Raw genomic sequence first — 17,661 nt, 5'->3', positions numbered from 1 at the left:
TTTCAAAAGGTTACTCCCTTCCCCTAAGTTCCATCATAGAATCATAGAATCTCAGGGTTGGAAGGGACCTCAGGAGGTCATCTAGTCCAACCCCCTGCTCAAAGCAGGACCAATCCCCAATTAAATCATCCCAGCCAGGGCTTTGTCAAGCCTGACCTTAAAAACTTCTAAGGAAGGAGATTCTACCACCTCCCTAGGTAACGCATTCCAGTGTTTCACCACCCTCCTAGTGAAAAAGTTTTTCCTAATATCCAACCTAAACCTCCCCCACTGCAACTTGAGACCATTACCCCTTGTTCTGTCTTCTTCTACCACTGAGAATAGTCTAGAACCATCCTCTCTGGAACCACCGCTCAGGTAGTTGAAAACAGTTATCAAATCCCCCCTCATTCTTCTCTTCTGCAGACTAAACAATCCCAGTTCCCTCAGCCTCTCCTCATAACTCATGTGTTCCAGTCCCCTAATCATTTTTGTTGCCCTCCGCTGGACTCTCTCCAATTTATCCACATCCTTCTTGTAGTGTGGGGCCCAAAACTGGACACAGTACTCCAGATGAGGCCTCACCAATGTTGAATAGAGGGGAACGATCACGTCCCTCGATCTGCTCGCTATGCCCCTACTTATACATCCCAAAATGCCATTGGCCTTCTTGGCAACAAGGGCACACTGCTGACTCATATCCAGCTTCTCGTCCACTGTCACCCCTAGGTCCTTTTCCGCAGAACTGCTGCCTAGCCATTCGGTCCCTAGTCTGTAGCTGTGCATTGGGTTCTTCCGTCCTAAGTGCAGGACCCTGCACTTATCCTTATTGAACCTCATCAGATTTCTTTTGGCCCAATCCTCCAATTTGTCTAGGTCCCTCTGTATCCTATCCCCGCCCTCCAGCGTATCTACAACTCCTCCTAGTTTAGTATCATCCGCAAATTTGCTGAGGGTGCAATCCACACCATCCTCCAGATCATTTATGAAGATATTGAACAAAACCGGCCCCAGGACCGACCCCTGGGGCACTCCACTTGACACTGGCTGCCAACTAGACATGGAGCCATTGATCACTACCCATTGAGCCTGACAGTCTAGCCAACTTTCTACCCACCTTATAGTGCAGTCATCCAGCCCATACTTCTTTAACTTGCTGACAAGAATACTGTGGGAGACCGTGTCAAAAGCTTTTCTAAAGTCAAGAAACAATACATCCACTGCTTTCCCTTCATCCACAGAACCAGTAATCTCATCATAGAAGGCGATTAGATTAGTCAGACATGACCTTCCCTTGGTGAATCCATGCTGACTGTTCCTGATCACTTTCCTCTCATGTAAGTGCTTCAGGATTGATTCTTTGAGGACCTGCTCCATGATTTTTCCGGGGACTGAGGTGAGGCTGACTGGCCTGTAGTTCCCAGGATCCTCCTTCTTCCCTTTTTTAAAGATTGGCACTACATTAGCCTTTTTCCAGTCATCTGGGACTTCCCCTGTTCGCCACGAGTTTTCAAAGATAATGGTCAATGGCTCTGCAATCAAAGCCGCCAATTCCTTTAGCACTCTCGAATGCAACTCGTCCGGCCCCATGGACTTGTGCATGTCCAGCTTTTCTAAATAGTCCCTAACCACCTCTTTCTCCACAGAGGGCTGGCCATCTACTCCCCATGTTGTGATGCCCAGCGCAGCAGTCTGGGAGCTGACCTTGTTAGTGAAGACAGAGGCAAAAAAAGCATTGAGTACATTAGCTTTTTCCACATCCTCTGTCACTAGGTTGCCTCCTTCATTCAGTAAGGGGCCCACACTTTCCTTGGCTTTCTTCTTGTTGCCAATGTACCTGAAGAAACCCTTCTTGTTACTCTTGACATCTCTTGCTAGCTGCAGCTCCAGGTGCGATTTGGCCCTCCTGATTTCATTCCTACATGCCTGAGCAATATTTTTATACTTTTCCCTGGTCATATGTCCAACCTTCCACTTCTTGTAAGCTTCTTTTTTATGTTTTAGATCCGCTAGGATTTCACCGTTAAGCCAAGCTGGTCGCCTGCCATATTTACTATTCTTTCGACTCATTGGGATAGTTTGTCCCTGTAACCTCAACAGGGATTTCTTGAAATACAGCCAGCTCTCCTGGACTCCTTTCCCCTTCATGTTAGTCCCCCAGAGGATCCTACCCATCCGTTCCCTGAGGGAGTCAAAGTCTGCTTTCCTGAAGTCCAGGGTCCATATCCTGCTGCTTACCTTTCTTCCCTGTGCGGAAGATATTTGATATCATGATATTTGAGGTCTGCTGGGACAAAGCCTCTGTCTATCTCTGGGACATGGCTTGATGAGATTGGCAGCAAAGCATTATCTGTTGCAAACCCCTGCTTCTGGAACTTGATCCCTCAGAGCTGGAATTTGATGAGTTTCATATCATGCAACAAAGATACCGGCTTTTGGCTGAACATTTAGTTTGGCTGTTTGGTTTCTTTATTGTTGTCTTGATTTGTTTAATACACTGGGGTGGGTAGGAAATTTTATGAAGAACCGGAACTTTTCCAGCTCTCTTCATTTCTGTATGTTTTAATAACCAGTGCTGCCATACAATGCTCAGATGCAGTATTTGAGTTACAGTGCTATATAACACATAACGGGCCAGATTGCGCCTAAAAGACACTCAAGCCAGCGTAACGGTGGGACGCATTTTTGCAGGGGCAATTTAATAGGCAATACCTGAAAATTTGTCCCCTGTGAAACACAGGAAAATAACCAAATGGACACAACAGAAAGACTCAGGAAACACAAGCAGCTGCACTTGCAGCTGAATGGAATAAAGAATTCATCGAGCGTCACACCTTGTGGTCCTTACCCAGGCAAAAACTCCTGGAAGAGCATGGGCGTCTTTGCCACTGTAGGGAATTCAGCCCAAAAATAACAGAGTATACTTCTTGAGCATAGCCGAGGAGGTTTAGAGTTCTACATCTGCTCCAGATTATGGCGGTCACCTCTCTTTCAGACTCAGAGCAGGTCATCTCATTTCATGAGTGCAAACCCACTGTGCTCATCAGCCTCTTACATGCCCAACTCTTCGACCAGTCATGGTAGCTTTTTATAATGCCCTCAGTCCTATTAATATAGCAGGTCTGGTAGTTCCCTCACATGCTCGTTCGCCGAGTTGTCAGCTGAGATCCTCAAGCAAGGAAGTGGCCTATTTATGACAATGAAGTTACTTTTGATTTACATCAGTGAAAGTGAGGAGGGAAGTGGGCCAAATTTCTGATCCAAATTCTCTACTGCTGTATAAATTGGAGCAGCTCCAGTTTACCCAATGAAAGGATAACAACCCCTCCTCACTGTGGGAGGAGGGCACGTTAACGCAAAAGTGGAGACTCTCCTATTGGCAATCACTGAGAGCTGTGGCGGTTATAGACACATAACCATGTTCACTGGCGTAGTTCCACTGACTTCAGCAGAGCAATGCCAATTTCCACCAGTGGAGGATCTGGCCCACATTCTTCCAAAAGCTTAAAAAGTCCAGTGTCAAAATTAAATCTTAAAGCAGAGATACAATAATACCTTATCAAAAAGCACTTCTATGTCAAGGGCTGGAGATAGGGCATCTGCTTGTTATCTGAATCAGAAGGGCCCTTGGGAATGCCAGGAATGATGGAGAGTTACTCATATACCTTTATAATTAAAGCGAGGAGGATTTGATCTGAAATTAATATTTGGAAGCATCCCTTTGTAGCTTGATATTGCAGTAACCTAGGGAAACGTTTCAGGATTCACACGTTTAGGCACCGTTATATAAAGTGGAAGAGTGTTCTTATAATATATTGCTATATAATGGAAGAGTGTTCTTTGTTGATGTGCATCTGGCAAAAAGAAAGGCAATACAGTTTGAGCTTGGGGGGAATGTAGTGAGGCGGTGTGGCCTCCCACAGATGCAGAGGGAGAGGAACCCCTCACTGAGCCCTGGTGGGTGGAGCCAGGTCATGCTTACCCCTCCTACAATGGGTGGGACAGGATGTATTAAAGGCGGGTCTGGGAGCACAGTTGGGCTGGAGTGGACCTGGTTGTAATAAAAGTGTGCAGATTGCATGGAATGGGGTAAACCCTTCATCAGTGCACAGCTTGAATGGGATCGGGTCACGGTGTGTTTGGAAGAATCCTATTCCTAGACCTTTCTGCAGATATTTTAGAGACCAACCCCCCCCCCCCCCCGCCCCCAAGTGCAACTCCATGGGAGGAGAGGATCTGAGGCTGTGTGGGTATGTGCCTCAGCTCCAGTGAGTTTACTGTGCTCTGATATAGAGGGGACAGGTGCAGGCTACAGACAGGGGCTGGAAGCAGTGGGCCTGCCAATGTGTTACCATTGCCTTTCACAGGTCTGGGATGTTCTGGGAACTATCACAGTCTTGGTGCTTCTGTGGGAGGACCTGGGCTTTGGGTGTCTTCCTCCTCCGCATAAACAGACTCTTCCCAGCTACTCAGGTTGTACCCTGATGGAATGATATCCCCCATCCTATACAATTTGTCTTATTAGTCAACCAACAGATGTTGTAATTATATAAACAATACAACAACAATCCAGGTGAAGGGAGCCGCTGTACTATACAAAGCATGGGAAACCTCCAAAAGCCAATCACCTTGTTCATTGCTCTAAAAGATCTGCTGTAGTTCAAAACAAGAATTCTTTCAGGGATGTTCTATGGCCTGTATTATGCAGGAGGGCAGACTTAGGCCTGGTCTACACTTGGGGAGGAGGGGTGGTCAATCGAAGTTACGCAACTTCAGCTTTGTGAATAATGTAGCTGAAGTCGAGATACTTAGATCTACTTACCGCGGTGTCTTCACTGGGGTAAGTCAATGGCTGACGCTCCTCCGTCGACTCCGCCTGTGCCTCTCGCCCTGGTGGAGTACCGGAGTCAATGAGAGAACGCTCAGAGGTCGATTTATCGCGTCTAGTCTAGACGCGATATATCGACCCCTACTGGATCGATCTCTGCCTGTAGATCCAGCGGGTAATGTAGACAAGCCCTAACTGATTACAGTGGTCCTTGCTGCCCTTAAAACTTATTACCATCTGCCTTATCTTTCTTGACAGTAGAAGCTGCCAGTCAAATGCTTGCTACGAATTTACCTCCAAAATTAATTATTAGGTGGGCACGGTAATAATTTCCTTCTGAGAATAAACACAGGTTGAGCCAAGCGAAAAATCAGGAATAATTCAGTTGAAGTCAGTGGGGTTACACCAGAGTAAAAAATAGTGGAACTGAGTACAGAATCGTACCTGGTAACTTTGGCTTATGTCCAACCAGGGAAGCCAATAGGGAAATATCAGTTTATCTCAATTTACTGTTGCATTAACTATCATATTAGATGATAAAGAGGGGAAAACTTCATTGTTTTGTATTTTCTCCAAACACTACAGCTTCTCATTAGTTGTCCCCACCCCGGGGTTTTTTGTTTTGTTGGTTTTTTGTTGGTTTGGATTTTTTAAGTAAATGCTCTTTTTTTTCAGCAGTTTGACTTTTTCCACTGAATTCCTGATCTCAGATACTCAAAAGGACATGGTCAGCTTCTTCTTATGATTTTAAATTGCAAGATTATCTGCTTAGAAGTTATAATCTATAATTTGGCTTCGAAGGGCCACATTCAGATATACATTTTAAAATATGTAATATATATACATTTAATATACATTTTAAAAATAATAAACATGATGATGATGCGGAGATATAATGGTAATTAAAGTCAATGGAACTAAACTGATTTATACCAAATGAGAATCCTGTCCAAAATAGGCACCACTTTTTTGTCCCCATACTGACTTTCCAAGAATAATCACACTGCCCAGATACTCTTAATTTCATCATCCATCAAAAGATGTTACAGGTAAGTGATCATAATAAACAGTAGGTGTGTTTCCCTGATGACCAAGAGAATTTGCACTATGTGCTGGCTGTTTCTTTCCCAAGCATTATATTGATACAAAATCACTACCATCCACCCAGTTCTAATTAGATATTTTATGAATGCTTTCAGAGTAGCAGCCGTGTTAGTCTGTATTCGCAAAAAGAAAAGGAGGACTTGTGGCACCTTACAGACTAACCAATTTATTTCAGCATAAGCTTTCGTGAGCTACAGCTCACTTCATCAGATGCATCCGATGAAGTGAGCTGTAGCTCACGAAAGCTTATGCTCAAATAAATTGGTTAGTCTCTAAGGTGCCACAAGTCCTCCTTTTCTTTTTGCGAATGCTAAATCAGAGATCTCACTGAAGTGCTACATTTCATGTTACAGAGGTTAAAATACTATCGCACCCTTCAATAGGGGAGCTGTAGTCATACATCATCCAAGCCGTTTCATCTATTTAACTTTTCTATATTTTATTCTATTTGTAGCTGGAGATCTCGGGGGTTCTTCAGCTCCAGTAGATGTGGCAGTCATTGGAGGTAAGTATTGAAAGTTCCATTAGTACAGCATTTCTCAAAATGGGGTCTGTGGACCGCTGGGGATCTGCGAGGGTACTCCAGGGGGTCCACAGGCCCTGCTGATCAACTCCTCCTCTTCCCTCCTTCAACTCCTCCCCCTCTCTCCCAGTGCCTCCTGCATGCCGGGGAACAGCTTTTCAGCAGCATGCAGGAGACACTGGGAGGGAGGATGAGGAGCAAGCATGAGGCGCACTCAGGGAAGGGGGCAGAGAGGCAGGGAAGAGGAGGGGCAGGGGTACAATGGGGGTGAGAAGAGGTGGGGCTTTGGGGGAACGGGTGGAGTGGGGGTGGAGCCTGGGACTGAGCGGTGAGCTTGGGGGGTCTGTGAAAATTTTTTAATCAAAATGGGGGTTCTCGGGTTGCTAAAGTTTGAGAACATCTGCATTAGAAGAAAAGAAAACAGGGCTCTTGTTGTCATCTTATAAAATCCCATGCTTGGTCAGCTTTCTATAGACAACACTGTGCAGGTACTATGCAGTATTCAAAAATGAAATCAGAAAAGTCCCAATCCAGCAAAACACTTAAGCACAGACTTAATTTGGATGTTTAATGCTGAATTTTAAATTTTCTGTAGTATTCACATGCGTAAACTTAAGCATGTGCTTAAATACATTGCTGAATTAGTGCACTCTCTCTCTCTCTCGCTCCCTCTCAGGAGACAGAGTGTTACTATGTTCTATAGAGTCACCGACTAGAAGGGTTAAATCTTCCAAGAAGCTTCAACCCAGCCTCTAATTTTTTACCCGTGGCCAACTGAGGAGAAAAGTGATAGAATTTAGACATCTAATGGCCTGAGGCCTGATTCTGATCTCATTTATGCCGGGGGAAGCAGGAGTGACTGGAAGAGGTGAATGGAGTTACACTGTGTGTGAAACTGGCATGAGAACAGAATCAGGACACTTAAATCCAACATTTGCACCTGCAGTTACTTCACCTGCCATTGCCCGTGCATCATTTATTACAGAGGTCACGTTTCAGGTGCAGAATTAGGGGGAATTTTAAATATATGGCCATGCTTTCCCGGAGGGAATAAAATATTCCAGGATCTGCCTGGATGTTAGGGTTTCGATGCACAGGGGCTGTCCAGATGTTAATGGTAATGATAACACCTCGCTCTTCTATAGCTAGATAAACTCAGACTAGCAATAAATGTATATTTTTACCAGTGAAGGTAATTAACCATTGGAACAATTTACCAAGGGTCATGGTGGGTTCTCCATCACTGACAATTTTTAAATCAAGAGGAGATGTTTTTTCTAAAAGATCTGCTCTAGGGATTATTTTGGGGCAGTTCTCTGGCCTGCGTTATACAGGAGGTCAGACTAGATAATCACAAAGGTCCCTTCTGGCTTTATATTCGCTTTGGCACAATATGTCTGCAGAATTTCCAGTCTTGGAGCGGGATGATGCCACTGAGCTGGTAATTCATTGCTTGCGCTCCAGCACAGCTCACCTGTACCCCAAAATCCAGCCCTGGGAAGCGGAGAAGGAGGTGAAAAGGGTGATGTTTAGCCTTCCCCTGACTGGTATCTGTCTTTCACATACCTCACGGTGCATCTGGAAGGGATATGTATGGCCACTAGAAACCATTTCCCTCTTGTCTCCGAAGAGAATGACTTTATTACCTTCAAAAAGAAAAGGAGGACTTGTGGCACCTTAGAGATTCGCAAATTTATTTCAACAGAAGCTTTCGTGAGCTACAGCTCACCTCATGGGATATTCAGGGTGACTCCAGTCAGTGACTGGGGATCTCAATCCTTATGGCTTAAGGTTTCCCCCTTTTGAAACCCAAAGCAGATCTGGCTTCGTAGGGAGCAGTTCCAGAGCATTGCCCGGGGACTCTGTGACAACTGGTTGTAGCCGTGGGATGTACTGCACCCCATGGATGGCGCTTCCTGCAGTAAGTGACTGGGGAGCAGTAAAATGCAGGGGGCCTAATGAGGACCAGGCGTGCTGAAGGCTCAGAGAAGAGCGGTTTCGGGGGGGCGGAGGAGCTGCTTTGGGTTTCAAGAGGGGGAAACCTTAAGCCATAAGGATTGAGATCCCCAGTCACTGACTGGAGTCACCCTGAATATCCGATGAAGTGAGCTGTAGCTCACGAAAGCTTCTGCTCAAATAAATTTGTTAGTCTCTAAGGTGCCACAAGTACTCGGGTGCTTTTTGCGGATACAGACTAACACGGCTGCTACTCTGAAATCTATTACCTTCCACATCCATCTGTGTCTAGATTCCAGATCATGGCAGAACCTCAGAAATTGACTCTATGTTGAGTTACAGACCTTAGTGACCCACAAATGAGGACACTCGCCCCACAGCTCAAAGAACGCATAGTTGGGCACGCTAGTGAACTCTTACCTCATTGAGCCAGCTCATTGCTGGTGTAAATCAGGGTAGCTTCATTGATTAGTGCTCTTCCAATTTATAGCAGCTGCTGATGTGGCCCATTATTTTTACAAAACATACAGCAACACATTTCCTCGAGTTCTATTCATGCCCTCATACATTTAAACTAACTACAGTTGTCGGATTAAATGAGCAAAGCACTGTACATGGAGAAATGTATTATCCTAGTCTTTTGATTTTCTTTGTGTTTGTTCACTTCCCTGCTAACTCGCTCATTTCAGTAATGCACCAGGGGTATCCCAATCATTAGTGCAAATTAGTGAGGTTCTAATGTATTTCCCTCAGGTTCTAGCTCCTGTAACTTTAATTTCAGCTTCCTGTGAATCAGTGGAAGGGAAATTGAATGGTGCTTCGTCTTAGGCTTATTAATACTGTGCCTTATCTAAAGTCTATTAAAGCTCATTGTGTCAAGGGATACCAATGTAGTCCTAAAAAAATTGATAAAGCCTCTGTGGAATCACATTATTATTGTAACCGCCACTTCTTTACATGAGCAATTCTCTTTCAGAGCAGTAACTTCAGTCATCATAAAAGCTGGAGGAACTAGTTAACATAATTAGGTACAAATAAAATGGTCTCCTGCCTTAATCCTGGAAGAGTTGCCAAAATTCTCCCCTCACCATTCATGCCAATATTCTCGTATTACTCACCCCCATTCTCATGTCCCTACAAGTGAGCTCAGGCTCACTCTGCAACGAAGAGATATCCTTGTAAAGTCCATCCTCCCTTTTGCTATTTTGGTATTATGCACTATATGTATCATATGACTTTTAAAACAAACGTTGTATTTGTGGATAATCTAAGCACTATACCCAGATGTACAGACACTTTTCTCAACCTACGTATTATAAAATATTTTAACATTAGCTTAAATAAAATTTGTAAGTATGACCGGGTCTTTTCCCCACTCTGAGTTAAGACAATCAATGCTGCTCATATCCTTATCTAAGGGCTACTTGGAGACTCAGTGTGTGGCAAGTCAGGGTATAAATCTACAGCAGACTCGCTTGCCGTGTACTAAGTGACAGCTACCACACACTAAAAGTCCCCTAGTCCGCTTTGACATATTGCTGTTTGACATACTGCTGCAGTACGTCAAACAGCACTATGAAACTTTTACTCCATGGTAGCAGGACCAAGACAGGCACTTAGCGAGTGGCAGATTTCCTCCCTGGCTTGCCACACATTAAGTCTCTGTGTAGACATGACCTGATTGCTTGTCTAGTGGGACAGACTTTTCTCGTGTGTGTTGTTACAGATTTCATACAGCTCATACATTGCATACACAGTCTAAATACGGTTAAAAATGGGCTTTCCATGGGGTGATGAGCACAGAAGTCAGGAGAGGCCAATTCCTGCCCCTTGCCTTGGATCCAGAACGTGGGACAGACCCGGAGTCACGTTGGCGTCATCCTTTGTGCTTGGGATTTGCCCAGTGGGTCTGCATCATTCATAGACCTGCTAAGCATGCTTATGCCTTAGTACTGCCAACTCTCATGGTTTTGTTATGACTTTTGTAATATTTAGCATATTCCTTAAAGCCCCAGCCCCTGGAGTCATGTGAACACAGGATAATCTTGGCCATCATTATAGAACAAAATAAGTTTCTAGCCATCCTGGTTGCAGGGAAAAGTTTAATCTGTGACCTGAGTACAGACCAAAGGCTCAACACCCAAAAGGCAAATAAAAAGCCCAAATATATTATGTTAAAAAAAACATGACTTTGAAGCCAGCCTCATTATTTCAGGAGAGAGGGGGGGTCTGACTTATGAATGCTTGGGGTTGGCAGTACTGCTTAGAATCATAGAATATCAGGGTTAGAAGGGACCTCAGGAGGTCCACTAGTCTAACTCCCTGCTCAAAGCAGAACCAATCCCCAGTTTTTGCACCAGATCCCTAAATGGCCCCCTCCAGGATTGAACTCACAACCCTGAGTTTAAGCAGGCCAATGCTCAAACCACTGAGCTATCCCTCCCTCCCCAGCATCTCCTTCCTGGCTCTTTGCTGCAGAAAGAGACAGCACAGGGAAGAGCTCTGAAGCGCCAAGGCATGCAGAGTTCCCCATGACTTGGCTTCATACTCCTGCAGCAGGAACTGCAACGGTACAGGTTCTGTGCAGGGCCTTTTCACATGCACGTTCAGGGTGCCTTTAGGAAGCAGAGTTTCTGGTCTGATAGAGGCATTGCAAGCTATTAGCTAGTCCTGGGGGAGCAAGCATCTACACAGGATTCCTCATCTCCGGCGTCACTTCACCAGTCTTTGTTTAATTAGAGCACAGGGATGTGGAAGCTGGTAAATACAGAACAGTGTAAGGACATCAAGGGGTCTGTTCCTACCCCGTGCAGGGTGCCACCTTAGAAACATTCCATGCCTTCAATTCCTCCTGAAGTCACAGGGAGTTAAGAGCATTCAGCATGGTGCATGATCAGAATCACCTGGAAGTAAGTTGAATTAGCACCGGGGTGCTAACCAGCTCACACAGTTTTTCCCTTTGGATTGTCTTGTTTCTTCTCAATTTGGGATGAATTTGTTTCTAAGTATTGAATATCAACCGATTCATTTGGAAGCAGTCTGAATTTTTGCATAGATTTCTGCAGTCCTCTTACTCAGGCCTGGATTGCTGAAATTCTGTTTATCAAGATATTTATATAGACCCCCCCCCCATCCCTGCCGTGTCTGAGTGTATTATGATGTATTATCCATATACTTCCCCCCTACTTCCCCCCGGTTCCATTATGTCCCAGGGTAAAATGTAGGCTATATGTTATCGCTCACTAAACAATTCAAATGGTTCTTCCCTGCTAGGTGTCATTGCAGCGGTGGCTATTGTCCTAATTTGCCTGTTGATTGTGATGCTTCGATACACGTACAGGCACAAGGGCACCTACCACACGAATGAAGCAAAGGGAACTGAATTTGCCGAAAGTGCGGATGCTGCTCTGAGAAATGACCCGGCTCTCCAGGAGGCTGTGGATGAGAGCAAAAAGGAATATTTCATCTGAGCGCAAAGGGAATCCACACTGAGACTGTCTGAGTGCTTCTTTCCCCAAGGGAATCAGTCAGAAACACTACATCAACGAAAGCACTAAGATATGGATATTGCAAGGATAGAGGCAAGCATCCTAATTGAAATGCTACTTCCCCCCGCTTCCCATGAAGAACAGAACACCAAATACCTGGCTGTTGATTTGATTAGCCACACAGCTGGTCACAGTTGAATTCAATATCAGATCAGAAGAAACAAAATCTCAGTCTGAACGATCAACCTATACCAGATAATGAAATCAAATGTCAAACCTTGACATTTGGTCAAAATAGCAGATGCCAATGGAAGACATCCTCTTAGCGTTAATGATGCCTCCTACATCGATATTATACAGAACTACCTGAAAATGCATTTTTTAGTGGTAATAGAACAAGTGTTAAACCAGATAAAAGCTGGGGTTAGTGGAACAAAAATTGGTCTATAGTCCAGAATTCTGCCCCCTCCCTTAAATGTGCACTTTGCCAGGTGTGATTTTTTCCCTTTCTGGCCCTCTTCCTTCCCCACCACCCCGCACTTTGTTTTTAAATCAAGGACATGACACATACAAACCCTATAGGAAAAATATGGAACACTTAAGAGTGAAGTATTTTTATTTTTAGCTAAGCTCTGCATGGTGACTTGAGGATTGGAAAGTGTTAGAATTTACAGTATATAGTAGGTAATAACCACTAGACTTAAGAAAATGATCCCAAATAGCTATTAGGCTCCTTTCCTGCATACATAGGTAGGTCAATAGTTATTGGCTAGTGCAGACCTTCTGAAACAAATGCTCTCCACTACTAGATTTGGAATGAGAACTCTGGCCCTGGTGTTTATTTATTTATTTCACATTGGAGAATTCTTTCAAAAACCTGCTGACATTTGGGAGAATGGAGTCAGAATGCGGACATAAATAACAGCTAGAAATGTACCAGTAATGCTACCTTGGAGCAGTTTGTCCATTTGAATCCCATTCTGTCGTATTGATCTTACTCTCTTTTGTGCCCCTCCCAGCTTTTAAATATATCTTGGTTTTCAGGCAGCCTCGGATACAAAAAATTCCATTGAGCATTGGCTCTTTAAAAAAATAAAATGGACGTGATATGTAAAATGAAATCTCCTGTTCATCACATAAAAATTCACTGTGATGAGTTTATTCACTCCAGCAAGCCCTCTGTCTCACAGAAGCCAACAGGTAGTCCTGGAAATAGGATTAATTGTCCTCTGCACCTGTTTATCACCAGCTAGGTTTATGCCCTTAACTATCCAAAAGGAGGGGATGGGGAATAATAAATAATAAAATTTGCCTTCGATCAACTACCCTGTTTTAAATCAATAGTTTTCTATGTTTTTCCTGTTTAAAAAAATATTATAGAGAGAGACGTCTACAGTTGTGCTTTCACAACTTGGTGGCTTCATCTTCTCCAAAGATCTTCATTTTATGACACTGGGAGCCAGACTGGCTCCTAGAGCCCAGCTTAATACACCAGCGTTGGCCATACAACCACTAGAGGGAGACCAGATCTCCAGGAAAAAATACTTGAGGAATCAAGTAGATTTGGTGAAGGAAGGGGATAGTTTTGTCTCTTTAATTATGTCCTCAAGGCCACTCAGTGCCTACGGGAGCAGGATTTTGCAGTAGGAGAGTCCTAAAGATTGAATGTTGGCTAATGTTGAATCTTTGCTGTATGCTTTTAACCAAAGAAAATCAAAACCATGCCAACTTACGAAAAGCTTGGGACCAAATTCCACAGACCATTGTACAGCCATATCACATACATCAGCCCACACGATGCGAAAATCCAATAGTCCAGCACTTACACAATTCAAATGTTATGGTGTCATGTACTTGATTTTTGTATTCGCTTTACCATTTTAATCCTTTCACGACCGCTTTTGAAATAGGAATAAACTTGTATGATTGTTTTGGGCAGAGGAAACTGATTAACCTTAGTAGCGGGTGTACACTTCTGTGCCTGGATTGCCAGAAAAGGAGCTGGGTGGGGAGGAAAGGGGCATCCTCTTCTTGAATGTGCAGAATTCATGTATCTACTCTGAAGTTAAATTCTTCATAGACCTAAAAAAATACATAAGCTTATGCCCTGGATAGGCCCAGGAACCCAGTCTGGAAACAATGTAGACATTCCCTACATTGTGTGAGGTGAGAGGAACAACTTGAACTACATCCCGTGTCATACATGAGACCAGGGAACCCCGCCCCCCAAAAAACCTTCCAGGAGGCCTAGTGGGCCAGGCCCTATTAAGCCTTTTCCTTAAAGTAAACTTCCTGAGTCAACCGTATAGCCCCTTATTTCTATCTTGCATCAATCCAGCCCCACATCAGCCACTAGCTGTGGCTGCGAAGAAGAACTTATTCAATAAAGGTTTGTTTGAAGCCTTTCTAGTGGCTGACTGGAACTGTAGTAAATTCTCATCTGAGCAGCCATCTTCTGGATGGACACACAGCAGAAATGAAGCGGTGGTGGGAGGTCCATTGAGGTTGCAAGGAACAAATCGTTTTTCAAGGCTTGGGATTGTTACTAAGCTACTAAGGAACCATGGGATACTGAACAGCTGCACAAGGTACACCAGGCTGTGTTTTTATTTGTTATGGGGGTGGATGGACCAAGCCAAACAAGCCTGAGAGTCATCTCCAGTTGTGGGGCTGATGGCCATCAGGTAACTGTTAATCATAAAGGAGTGGTGTAAATTGGCTTCAATGGAGTTATGCTGATTTACATCAATTGGGAATCTGGCTCAGTATGTGACTATTTAGGACCCCAAATCTGAAATGACTGCAACTACTGCCTTTGGCTATGGCCCTCCTTAGTAGGTTACTTCATTTCTGTATGCCATTTTCCCCATATTCATGCAGCCAGCTGAACAATCCAAGTGTACAATAACTACATCATCTACCCATCACCAATGAGCCTTTCAGAATATTTTAGAAAAGTAACTTTGGTGCTAGTTATGTTTTCAGTTGTTTTTTTTTAACTGTTTTTTTCAAGTTCAGAGGCTTTGACTCACGCACCCAGAACAGAGAGCAGAGTAGGGATCTGAGGGGTTTTTGTGTTTGACTTTGTAGGAATCAAAGATTGCTTTGTAAAGAAAGAGCAACATTTAACAGTATCATGAGACTGGCAGAGCTCTAAAGGCCCAATCGCTCATCCTCTACCCACACAATACTCCCACTGTCTTCAATCAGTTTGGCCTTAAATCAGTGCATTACAAAATTCTCATAACTTTTTGGGCTAATTTGCAAAACTTCCCTCTCTGTAAGCCGCATGCTGTGCTAAACAGAACACAGTTTGCAATACAGAGGTGCCTCGGCGGGTGGCTGTAACTTTGGATCAAAAAGAGCTGATAGATTTTTTAAAACAGCACTAAAAAAGTTTTCAGTTACTTACTCACTCCCATTACTCTGTAGCCACCAACTCAGGAAATAGGACAGATTTTGTATGAGCGAATGCCAACTATACATTTGGTACAGAGCTGGGTGGGAATTTTTTGACAAAATTGTTTTCTGTCATAAAATGCCACTTTGTCAAAACAAACTTTTTGTGGGAAAGGGTTGATTGACAAAAAACTTTTGTTAGGAAGTTTTCTCAGGTCCAGGATAGAGTTTCTGGTCCAAAACCAGAAACACTCCAGAATATTCTGCTGCTTGAATTCACCTGGGTCCAAGTCCTTACTCCAAATCAGTCAGAGCACAGTTCTGAGTCTCACACACCTGAGCTGAGTGACTAAGCCACTAGGCTATTCTGGGGCAGGGTAATCTAGCTCTCTTTCTTCTGGGTTCCACCCTCCCACCAAAAAAAAAAAATTAAAACAAAACGATCAAAAAACAGTCTTGGTTTCATCCCAGTGCAGAATGGGAAATTTTTAGAAATCTCAAAAATTTCCACAGGATAGGAAAGCCATTTTCATGCCCAGCTCTAGTCTGGTACAGATGCTCCTGGTATAGTGCTCTGTAATAACCGACAGCCATTGGTCCACCAGGGACCACTTTGTACATAATGCCTCTGTTCCAAAGCACCAGTTGGATTTTCAGTGCCTTTGAAACTTTGTATCGAATCCTCAACTATTCGCTATTTTTCAAACTGATGCTGTTGTGGATGCATTAAGGCTTTTTAAAAATAAGATAATCGCTAGTGTTAAGAAACGAGGCTGATAACTTAATTAGAAAAACTTGTCTGGAAAGATTCCTGTTGATGTCAGTGGGCTTTAGATTGTGGGCCCTGGAGATTTAAACATGTCTCATTGAAACACTGTGTTGTTTGTGAAGAAAAATAAAGCCATTTTCAAAATCCATCCTCAAGTCTAGATTAAAGTGAGTTACGCGGACATCTGTTGCTCTACTGGATTTACATGGCAGCAACACCTGAGCTTATGCTAGTGTTTAGTCTAGGGCTGTGCAAACATTATAGGTGCTTAGCTATAATGGTGTAACCCCATTACCAGCGGTGGCGTTACACCGGTGCTACTGAGAACAGAATTTGGCCCATTCAGTCCCAGTAGCGGCCCTGCCTTCCCCTGTTGATGGCAATGCTTACCTAAGCATTCCCAGATGCCAACCACCATCGGTGCCAATGTGGGACCATCTGCCAGCATTTCGGCACTGAAGCTGTGCCCTACCCTTTCGTTACATAGTTAGTGTTTCCAGCACCTTGGCCCACTTTCATCAGTGAAGGTGAGGGAGTAACAACCGAGATGAATGCATCCCATTCTCTTTCTAGGCAGATGGTCAATTTCTGCCAGATCTCCTGCCCCATGCAATTCTATTGACTTCAGGGACAGTATTGTCAATCTGGCCAAATAGACACGCAAGCCCACAGATGCCTTCTGAGGCAAAATCATTAGGAGGAGAATGCAAAGCAAACTGTCTCCAACCAGGGACAATGCCTGTGATGCTTTTCTGTCCAGTACCTGGGAGCTGGAAGACTCACAAAAGGTTCCAGAATCCAGGTCTTAATAGCTGCAGTACTAAAAGACGGCAAAGCTGCCTCAGGACAGACAAAGGAAGAGCTTCATCTCTAACCTGTTTTGACTCATAAAATGACTGAATGGCACTGTTGTGTCTATTTATCCCTACCCAATTTCCATTGTCACCAGCCTCCTGTGTAGAAGGGCACCATTGTGTTATTGGGCCACCTTTCAGGCATTTTCTTCACTGCTTTATCTAGTTTCAAGTAAACATGGCAAATTATACTTAGGGCCAGACTGGTCTGTGGTGCTGGCCACGCTGGATACAGGACACTGGACCAGACAACTCAGAGACAGTATGGCAATTCCTATGTTCCAGATGGGCTTAGGGTGTAATGTTATGGGTTCAGTGACAAAGTTGTTGGGTTCTTGCATAGTCTTGAGGTTCTATGGCTTGTGTTATACAGGAGGTTAGACTAGATGAAAAACAGTCCCTCCCTGACAGAACAAGGAGTAATGGTCTCAAGTTACAGTGCGGGAGGTCTAGGTTGGATATTAGGAAAAACTTTTTCACGAGGAGGGTGGTGGAGCACTGGAATGCGTTACCTAAGAAGGTGGTGGAATCTCCTTCCTTAGGAGGTTTTTAAGGCCCGGGTTGACAAAGCCCTAGCTGGGATGATTTAGTTGGGGTTGGTCCTGCTTTGAGCTGGGGGCTGGGCTAGATGACCTCCTGAGGTCCCTTCCAACCCTGATATTATATTATTCTGGCCTCAAAAATCTATACATTTAAATCCACAATTATTCTACCAATTTCAACAGTTACTTTGGGATTACACCAGAGTAACCAGAGCAGAA

The 17,661-nt window shown here is 44.0% G+C and overlaps 1 protein-coding gene across 2 annotated transcripts in view; it reads left to right on the top strand.

Moving 5' to 3' along the window:
- The window catches only part of GYPC (glycophorin C (Gerbich blood group)), a 40,948-nt gene extending 24,754 nt beyond the window's left edge, over positions 1-16,194 (top strand). For both annotated transcript variants that reach the window (XM_077830578.1, XM_077830577.1), the window contains 2 exons: positions 6,366-6,416; positions 11,664-16,194. In XM_077830578.1, the coding sequence (XP_077686704.1) occupies positions 6,366-6,416; positions 11,664-11,860 (248 nt within the window). In that variant the 3' untranslated portion in view covers positions 11,861-16,194. The remainder of the gene's footprint in view (positions 1-6,365; positions 6,417-11,663) is intronic.
- The last annotated feature ends 1,467 nt before the right edge of the window (positions 16,195-17,661 follow it).

Source organism: Eretmochelys imbricata, chromosome 11 (assembly GCF_965152235.1).
Source record: "Eretmochelys imbricata isolate rEreImb1 chromosome 11, rEreImb1.hap1, whole genome shotgun sequence".
Taxonomy (NCBI): domain Eukaryota; kingdom Metazoa; phylum Chordata; order Testudines; family Cheloniidae; genus Eretmochelys; species Eretmochelys imbricata.
Note: the sequence above shows the minus strand (reverse complement) of the source record. Positions and strands in the feature narration are given on the sequence as shown.